This window comes from Opisthorchis viverrini (genome assembly GCF_000715545.1).
Source record: "Opisthorchis viverrini unplaced genomic scaffold opera_v5_320, whole genome shotgun sequence".
Taxonomy (NCBI): domain Eukaryota; kingdom Metazoa; phylum Platyhelminthes; class Trematoda; order Opisthorchiida; family Opisthorchiidae; genus Opisthorchis; species Opisthorchis viverrini.
This window is the reverse complement of record NW_008751978.1, coordinates 42,940-52,940: the sequence shown is the minus strand read 5'-3', so window position 1 is coordinate 52,940 and position 10,001 is coordinate 42,940. Positions and strand designations below refer to the sequence as shown.

General features: G+C 43.1%; 1 protein-coding gene across 1 annotated transcript; it reads left to right on the top strand.

Moving 5' to 3' along the window:
* Window positions 1-574: 574 nt before the first annotated feature.
* T265_09953 (hypothetical protein) lies at window positions 575-9,214 on the top strand (the record flags this gene model as incomplete). The annotated part of the gene is made up of 4 exons (XM_009176184.1): window positions 575-645; window positions 5,442-5,509; window positions 5,910-6,008; window positions 9,168-9,214. 4 exons carry the CDS (start codon window positions 575-577, stop codon window positions 9,212-9,214), a joined length of 285 nt encoding a protein of 94 aa, XP_009174448.1.
* Between the last annotated feature and the right edge of the window lie 787 nt (window positions 9,215-10,001).

Below are 10,001 nucleotides of genomic sequence, written 5' to 3'. Positions count from 1 at the left end.
CACTCAGTTGAATACTAGTATAGACAAGAGATTCAGTTGAGTCTCCCGCAAAAACCAAGTTGCTTTACGAATGAGTACATCTGTTGTAACCATTCTTAGATCCAGTTTGGCCTCCAAACAGCAAGCATTTTTGACCGTCTTATCTTCTGGCAACCGACTCTGGATGCATCTTTGAAGTCATCTTTGCAATCTTCCACATTCCAAGGATCCGCTCAAGACGGGACTGAGCTGAGCACCCAAATACCACTTAGGATGACGTTTCAAATGCTACTTGAATGATACTCAAGTGAATCTCTTCAACCAAAGAAGACTGTTCATCAACACCAATGCAGTATCATAATACTCAACTGCATGTCCACAGCATTGGTCACATGACTATCTTTCGATTGCTACGATGCCTTAGTCCCAAAGTATGTGCTGGCTGGTTGCACCGAATGGTCCTTATGCTGAAGGATAAATTGTCCGGTTAGCGAGAGACTCACCTGGAACCCAGCTGAATATCTCGTTTGTGATGTTCCCAGGCCTTACGAATATATGTGTATCGTGTTATCTTGAATATCGTAGCGACTGAAACATGAGACGGCCTGGTGCAGCACATTCAGTTGCCTGGAAACATCACAAACGAGAGATTCAGCTGGGTTCCAGGTGAGTCTCTAGAAAAACCAAGGTTTGCAAATGAGTGCATGTTCGCTAGTTGCTTGCAATTTGGTTTCAAGTAGAACATGAGGTTGACGGAAACTCGGGGACTGCGCCTACTTGATGAACCCCAAAAAGGGCGAAACCGGTCGTGGGCTGTCGACGGATTTCAGCTACCTTATGAGTAGCGCGATGGTGATAGGGAATTTAAGATTTGAATTATTCTGATGAATTGCCCGTATTGTTTTTTAGTAATTTTATTTCCTACGCTTGCGTTTCAAATCATATTTCATGGTGCAAAAAAACAAGTAATCGTTTTTCTCGTTAGAGCGTAAAGACGTCGGCCAATTCCTGGAAAGTGAACCTCATCCAAAGTTTCGGGTGTCTGCAAATGTCAGGTAAAGCTGTCAGAAATGTGGTAGCAACAAACCCAGTGAAAACCTCAGGTGGGCTAACCCCCGTTGTGTCAACAGGCAAACAATTTCCCTCGGAATATTTGAACCATAAGTAACTGTTTCATGTTTGTCGAAAGGCTGTATTTCCTTGTAATCAAATCACCGCGTCAAATGACGCGTTAGGTGGCGAAGGTTTTGGATTCGTCGAGAAAAATTCAAGCTGTTTGTGAGCGCACCAACCAACGGACCATCACGTTCAGGTGAACGTACAGTATACGTCATCAGGAATGAATCACGTGAGTGAGTGAACCATGTTAAAATTTGGGCTCTCCATAGACAGTCTATGTGATATGAGCTATTTAGCTGAATTTGCAAGCAACGTTATTTTGGCGCGTCATCTGATTTCCAAAAACTTCTGTGAGTATTCACAAAGTTTACAACGCTCTGTCCTGAACGTTGATAGCTTGACAAAACTGGTTGCACCAACTCGGCTATTGATTTTCACAAAACTAGAACTATACTCGACAGATGGACTGAATCATTCATTCGATTTCATGCGGCTTGTGGATAAAGTGAGCAATGAACACTAGTCAACCAGTCGCTTGTTCCTCTAAAATTTCGTGTTCGTGAGTGGCTCTCAGTAGAAATCAAGGTTCACAAATAGGGATACTGGTCCTTGTTGGGGCGAAGTCACATAAACTTCGACTCACGTTTTACTCAAGCTAGTGGAGTTTACCAATGCAGGAAAGCGAAGAAGCCCTATTCTTGAGAACCATTAGCAGCATATACCTCATGAAAATCCGTGGAGATGTGGACTTTTCAGATGTAAGCGAACGCTGTAGGATTTGACAAAATGTTCTGTGGTCAAAACGCACCCCAAACATTTAGTCCTTAAGCACGCGGTCTATGTCACATGATCCGGCGTGTTGACCGCATCCTTGATCAAAGACGTCTCAGATGAGGGGTTACCTTTTCCTGAGCTGAAAACTGGTAGTAGTTCGTGGGGTGACTAAAATGTGGCAAACTTAGTATTTCAAAACAAAGATTTCATGCAAATTGGTCTTCAAAATCAGCAAGATCTGGAAAATTTGGACAACCTATTGATTGACCCCTCCGTCAAACGGCCGTTGACGTCGAACCCAAGTGAATCAAAACACAGTTATTGAGCAAATCTATCAAGGTGGCACATAAACAAATATTTAGTATTTCAGTCTTCTTCTCGACTACTAAGCTCATACTGAGTCAGTACGTTTCGTTTGAGCAGGCGAGTCCCAATACATTACTCTGCCTTATCAAATTCTGCTCCTCATTAAGCGTCACCTTTTGAACACTCCATTTCATACATGCTGTGTGGCCTGTGCATAGCCTGCGTTTCTTTCACAACCGGCCACTGTTTTATTTCAAACTTGAGGGTCGTACTTCCTGGTCAAACTCTTCCCTTGTCTGTTGCCGTTTACTGCGTCTATCTCATAGACTCGATATGCATCTGTAATCCCTAATGAACTTTTGACCTTTGACTTGTCGAACCAATTTGGCCGACCATCTTTTACGCGCGCTTTCTGACCATTTTGCGTTACCACATGTTGTGCCCAGGCGTGTGTCGCAGACTAAGATCGATCTGCCATCTTTGGGCTTTCTTTGGACTTCCACTGCTTCGTTTGGACGGAAACCCCCATAATTTGATGTCTGCACCCATTTTATTACGTGTTTTATACATGTGGTACCGCATCTTTTGACAAATCTCAAGAATCTGGCTTGTGATTTTGCGCGTCAACCACTCAAATGGGCTTTCCTGAATAGGTCAAAGTATTCCACACGGGCGATGGTCAACGTGATCAACGTGACCACCCAAAAAACGATTTGGTTACAGCAACATCTGCGTTGGTCTCACATGATTCGGTTCACCGGAGGAAAGAATTGTCTTTTTGATATACATGTAGCGGACCATTGGATGGAGTGCAGGAAAATAGAGCTTGTGTATTTTTGCTTTATTTGGGCATTCATGGGAACTGCTGCAAAACATCGATTAACTTGACTGTGTAAATCGTTACCGTTTGCCGACAATAAAACTCAGACAAATTACAATCTGTTCTACTCCCGCCCCCCCCCAGCAAATTCTCCGGAACCAGTTTTGATAGGCCATCGTTGGTTAAGTAAAACGGAAGAAATCGATTCCAGGATATTGACCCTGAAATTCGTTGCATTTAGTGTGAAATTCACCCGTATGCTATTGAGGAACCAGTTTGATAGGCCATCGTTGGTTAAGTAAAACGGAAGAAATCGATTCCAGGATATTGACCCTGAAATTCGTTGCATTTAGTGTGAAATTCACCCGTATGCTATTGAGCACCAATCATAGTCGCATACGGGTTATCCAGGCCCTGATAAGTAAGCAACCGTTTCGATTAGAATTCAGGTCCAGCGAGCGTTCCATTAGGGAAGGTCGACGGAAGTAATTCAGTCAAACACCACTTCTAACGCGCGTACTCTATGGTTAAATGGAAAGGCACCTTCAAGCGCAGAGCTGTTTGCTAACGAAAATGAACTTGCCGCTTATATAGTATCAGACACGAGAGTAAAGACTATTTGCACAGTTTCTGCAAAAGTCGGGACCCTCGGGCATCCCTCTGAAGTTTCTGGAAGGTAGCTTGGATACTAAACGAAAATGAACAAACACTATAAAAATGCTTGGCACTTTGCAAGTCAACCATCCATCATCATCATATGTGGGGACGATGCTTTAACCTGCTTCACCAGATACTACTCGTACGTTGCATTAGTAGTGTACATCGTCACACCTGTAGTAGACCTCTATCTACTTATGAACTTGGGGTCCGATCACTTAAGTTTTATGCATTGCATAGGAATGCGTTCTATTAGGCACTCCACTCCAAATGCCTCCAAGTAATTTTCAGTATAACTCCGTCAAAGCTTCACAAATGTCAGAAAAAACACGAGTTTATTGGATAACTCAGAGTGGATAGGATGGGAGGTGTGATAGGTTTGAGTAGCCGGTTTAAGAAGCAGTCGATCAAAAGAAACGCTTTCCTCTTTCCGGAGGTGGCTTTGGTTAAAATTTTGTTGGCTAGTAGGGTTCTACTGGGGGCCATGAGCCGCAAAATGCTCTTAGCTCTAAAACCTTTACAAGTGGAGTAAAACTTCTTGCGCCAAAATGTTGCATTTTGTTGCGTATGTACTCAAACAATAGATCACCGTAATTTATGTTCATATTTTTGCAGCTCACCAAATTTCACTGTCCACTGAGGCAGTCATACCTCTTGCGCAAAAGTCTGGTGGAATAATTTCCCAGCATCGCTGGGGCTAAATGGGGCTCAAAAGTTTGGACTGGTACTCTGAACTTAGTTGTCCGATTGCTTTAGCCGGTCAGGGAAACGTCACAGCTTTCGAAAATTCAGTTCCATTGTGCGAATACTGAGCGCCGTTCTACGGCATAAATGGTTTACTCATGGCACCCTATAGCTGCGTAGCTTTCATGCTACCCAAAGGAAGCGTGGGGATTGAGGTACTACCAAGTTGCTCAAACCTAGACAGGAACAGTTGAGATGGATTGGTTTCGAACTTCGGACCTTCCGGTCAGTGGGCTTGCCCTTTAACCACTGGGCTATTTGAAGATGCTGCATAAAAAGGGAGTTAACTTCAAGTTTGTCAGATGTGGGGCCCAGTTCGTCCAGTTCAGGGTGTTTCGGTAAATAATTCTTCCCCAGCAATGTTATTTTTATTATTTGTAGTTTAAAATTGCTACGCCAATTTTTCTCGACGTGACACCAAGTACAGGGTAGTCTCCTCTCTACTTGGACTGCATCAGGAGAGTCTAGTCTTCAAGTTTCTATCACTTTTCTTTTCTGCTTTTAAACCGATACGTACCCATACGTGATGGTATATTAACTCGGTGCTAACTCACTTGCTTGTCAGCTGAGTCTGGCATCTATATTACGGTATACTAAGCGTGCTGCACATAGTTCACGTCCCAAGTCGGCTGGCCTAAATCTGGTGCCAGTACGTTTCTCATTTCTACACCTTCTATTCTACACACAACCAGATGTTTTTCTGCGACTCCTGTTTGGGTCTCGTTGCCTTGCCGAATGTCGACCTACGTCGTGGTAATTTCCACGCAACGAGTCGCACCATCATCCGAGGTGTTCACCGAAATGATTTGGCACAAAACAGTTTTCATATAAAGGTTCTAAGTAAGTGGCGACACTCGTTACAGATGCAAGACATTCTCACATGCTTTAAAGGTAAACTGCTTTTCAGGTGCTCTCTTGGGCTGGGATTCCTTACCGAGGCGTCGATAGAGGGTGTCCGAATAGGCCACTTGGGGGTGTGGCCCCAAACACATTTTCGCATTTGTTTGTGTGTAATTTAACCTCTGTTTATTACATTCCCCAGGTGGGGAAAACAAAAGTGCATGGCAACTGTTTACCTCAACGAAGTGCTTAGCCAAAAGGTCAAAAATGGTAAGATGTTCAAACAGTGCGTGCGTTTGTTTTGACACATACCACACATGGGTCGGAAGGACTAATCAAACATTTATTCGATGTACCGTAATTCTTCCAGACGTTTTAAGTACGCCCGATAATCGGAGCATCTATCGACGTGAACAAATGTATTTAGTGATGAGGACCGATTTGTGACAGATAATTGACCGCACTGAAATTCATTCACAATCACTCGCCAATACATCAAAGCTCAAATTATATCAGAAACACTGTCTTTTAATTTAGTGAACAGAAGCCTCTTGATCCTGGAATGAATTGAAACTCTTTTGCCCTAACGATGATTCTGGTGTGGTTTTACGTAGCTCGCTGAATTCCTTAATTATGCCGTGATCTTCATTCCTTGTTTATTGAAAAACAGCCGCTAAGTTCACAACTATAGATCTGATTGGTCTCGGCGGTAAAATCGATACGTCAATCTCATTGGCCAATTTCACCGACCCACCTAGCGCTGAGGTCGGTGAGCCGATGATCTCACGTCTACCTGATGAACCAAAAAGAAAAACCCTGTGTAAACATCTCCGTATGCATACATATGGACATTCGACACTGAAATGTTGCAGACAGACTACATTGCAAAAAAGAAGAGGTCACAACAAGCATAAATATTTGTTAAGAATAGAAGCTTTTGAGAATCCTAACCAGTTACTTTCAGACATCGACTTATAGATGTTGGCAAGGTCAGGCTCAGCGGTAAATGTAGGTTAATCCAGACGGAATCTTCAGAACGACAAGCCCACCAAAAATTATCTCTATTAATACCATGATTATCTCGATCGATCCTCATTTACGTCATGTGTATATTGTTTCTTTTTGTTGGTCATTCGCACAGCTTCCTATTATGGTGTTCTGTCAGTTAGTCCCAGCAACACTGACAGACACGTTTTACGGTGTAAATCTGCGTATCGGACTACGCGTATTACGAATGTAACTCCATCTCTCTCTCTCTCTCTTGTATTTGTGTCCTTCCTTCCTTCGCAACACCAGGATGTGTGGCGCCATAACACAACATGTTGGCCTATGACTCGGCAATGATGCAGACCGCTTGGGTGGATTGAAAGTTGTTGTAAACTACTGCATTGACAGAATGAGAGAAAAGCAACCCTACATCCCTTGTCCTTCGCTTAGTTAAATAGCAAAGACAGTTGAGGGTTCCAGCGAGGTTGTTACTGGCCACATAACGACACGTTTTCACCAACAGAACAGGCAATTCTTGACCCAAAGGTCATTTGTGTAAAATACTTGTTTCACTTAGTCCAGGAGCACAGTTAGAATCAAACTTTCTTCAAGATTCACCTATCTCCTTTACTTCGTGATCCAGTAGAGGGGTGTTCCTCATTCTTCCTTACACGATACATCTTACACTATAAATTGGAAATACGAACAGGCAAGTTAGAATAACGTTTATTCGTTTTAACAACTCTGTTTTTTGGTCCACGTATGGTCCATTCGTATCACCCCGGAGATTGGTGAAATGCGCACTGCTAATCATTCCGAATAGGGATGAAGCAGCTGTACAGTGCTTCTTCGTTTTCGGTATGGGTTGGCTTCACTTACAGGAAGGAGACGCCGTTGAACATGCGGCCTACGGGGTGCTTACCGGCCTGGTTGTCTGTCTGGGCCCTCTGAGGTTTTCAGATGGCTGAATGTGAGAGCACTGAAAGTGAACCGAGTCAGTTCATACAAGGACTGACTACAGCCCGCCATGTGAGTGCATCCTGGGTTCGGCTTATCGGTGATTCAGGCCCCCAGTCTATGCTAAATGGAAACTGCTGGGTTGACCCTTTTTGTGCCAGCAAGCTGATGATTTTAAAGTGGTTCGTTCCTGTGGACTTTTGAATTCTGGGCCCGATCCCGTTAAGGAGACTAAGGGATACCCTCAATTAAGTCGTTTGCCCTGGGTAAGCATTGCATGATCCTGCAACATTCCAGTCGATTAACAATCAAACCAAACCAACGCCTGAGCGCTGTGATTTTTCCTATCGCTCTTATTTTGAAATGAGGGGAAAGCAGACAATCGGTAGAGACTTGGAAGTGATCGAGAAGTGACTCTCACGAAAAAGCATGAAAATAAAGACATCTCCAGATTGTCTTCGAGCTCGTCTGAGACGGGTAGTGTTCAATTCACTTGAGAGAGCCTGATCATGGTCGACATGTAGATAGGCCCTCATTAGGTCAGATATTAACAGGTTCTTCCCAGAAAATAGGCTTGTGTTCACCGCTACAAAACCTCAAAAGCGAAGGGAGGGTTTTTCTTTCTGCAGAAGAACTGTCATTGACTTGTTCAAAGGTTATGACTACCTGGCATTTCAGTCAGGATCTAGAAGCTGAAAGGGTGGACGCGGTACACAGAAGCATCTAGAATCGGAGAAGAAACGCGTATTTGGACTTTGGATAACAATATACCTAGAGATTTATCCACCCTGATGGTTTGTCCGAAAATATGGAATATTTTCTTGGTCATACATAAAAAGGAGACGGTACAGTGGATAATTATGTTCAACGCTCACAAGTAGAGGGCTTAAGAAAGCACGTTGTTGAAGATTTTAAGCAAATGAACTTTATTCTGGAGAATTCGAGTTTCCTGGGTGTAAAAAAAATTCGAAAATTCAAGATGGTATTACTCGCCATTCCGGAAACAAGACTCGAAATATCCTTGGTTACACCAACGCGTTATTTTACTAATCCCATTTGCTAGCACATAGGGTAAAATCCTTCAACACTTTCTCCTTGAAAAAGAGAAGTAAGAAGAACCGCATTCTGTAATAAATCAAAATACGCTTGAGAACATGAGTAGAACTCATTCCGCAGCACATTTGTCAAGGATAATGTCCTGTTGATCGTGGACGCCACAAAAGATCGTATCTCATCCAGTAACGAGATGATATCAGTACCTTAAGTAATTTTAGCGGTGAAAAGGCCAAAACAGTTTGGATAAATCTCACGCTTTCTTCCAGAAGAGTTTGGTAAACAATCAATGGTTTTACAGCTGATACATTGTGCAGTACAAAATATTTACACATTATTCAACGCTGTTCTTATCGTTTTTTCTTCTGGATTCTTCCTGACAGTAGCCGAGTTAGTGAGGAACTGTCGGTCCTTATATCAGAAACACCATTTCGGGGTACATCATTTGCCGTCTGCTTCGTGAATTACCACTCCCTAGAAGAGGTGAAATAGATTACTCTTTGGTGTTGTTCAGCCAATGGTGGACGGATTAGACATTTGCTGTGTAGCCTGGCTCAACTCTACCAAAACTCACAATATGAATTTTTGTCTTGCTGAATTCGTTACCAACATCATTTTGTCGGTTTTCTTCGTGTGGCGGTACATGTCCAAAGCGATTAACGATAGTTAACAAAATGGGAAAAAATCAATAACCGGGTTTGAAGTGAAACTTATTAGGGTTGTTGGAAATTCGTCGACAGCCCACGAGCGGTTACGCCCTTCTTGGGGCTCATCAGGTAGGCGCAGTCTCCGGGTTTCTGTCAACCTTATGTTCTACTTGGAACCAAATTTCACGAAATGAGCGAATATACACTCATTTGCAAACTAATTTGGTTTTTTTCGAGAGAACCACCTGGAACCTAGATGAATCTCTCGTTTGTGATGTTTCCAGGATCTCTGACGGAAACTCGGGGACTGCGCCTACCTGATGAGCCCTAAGAAGGGCAAAACCGGTTGTGGGCTGTCGACAAATTTTCAGCAACCTTAAGAATAATGTATTACAAATATACATTTACCGCGATATCGCGAATATCTTAGTAACTGAAACATGAGGCGGCCTGGTGAAGCACATCTAGTTGCCTGGACACACCACAAACGAGAGATTCAGCTGGATCCCAGGAGGGTCTCTCGAAAAACCAAATTAGTTTGTAAATGCGTGTATATTCGCTTACTAGGGTTGGTTCAGTAATCAAATTTAAACTGGTGCAACCAATCAAAGGCTTCACTGGCTATAAAATGAGGTGGTTGTCGCACATTAACCGGCGGACCTGGGGCATGAGATTTTTGTTGCCGATATGTATCATCCTCAGTTGTTTCCCAAGAGCTTTAGTGCGCGATCATTCGGGCGAGCAAATTAGCACTGCTTCATGCCAGCTGAAAATGTGTTGCACCTGCGGCGGTACACCGGCTCTAAATGTCATTCACGAAAAGATACTTCTGAAAAAATGATTAAGATGCAAAAATCTACCCGCTTTTTAAATGTCAGGCTTTCAATACAGTTGCCAGCAAGCTCGTGAACAGCTGGATTCTTGCGTGGGCCTTCTGGAACGGCGCCTATCACCATTGTCTGGATTCAGAGATGAGTCACCTCGTCTGGTTTTTGATGTGGCTATAGTTAAAGGATGCAATGAACCCCTAAACAGGATTCATCTAGTAACAAGAGCACACACATACACAGACACATCATGATGAATGTTCTTCCACTCAGATGGCTTAATAACATCTG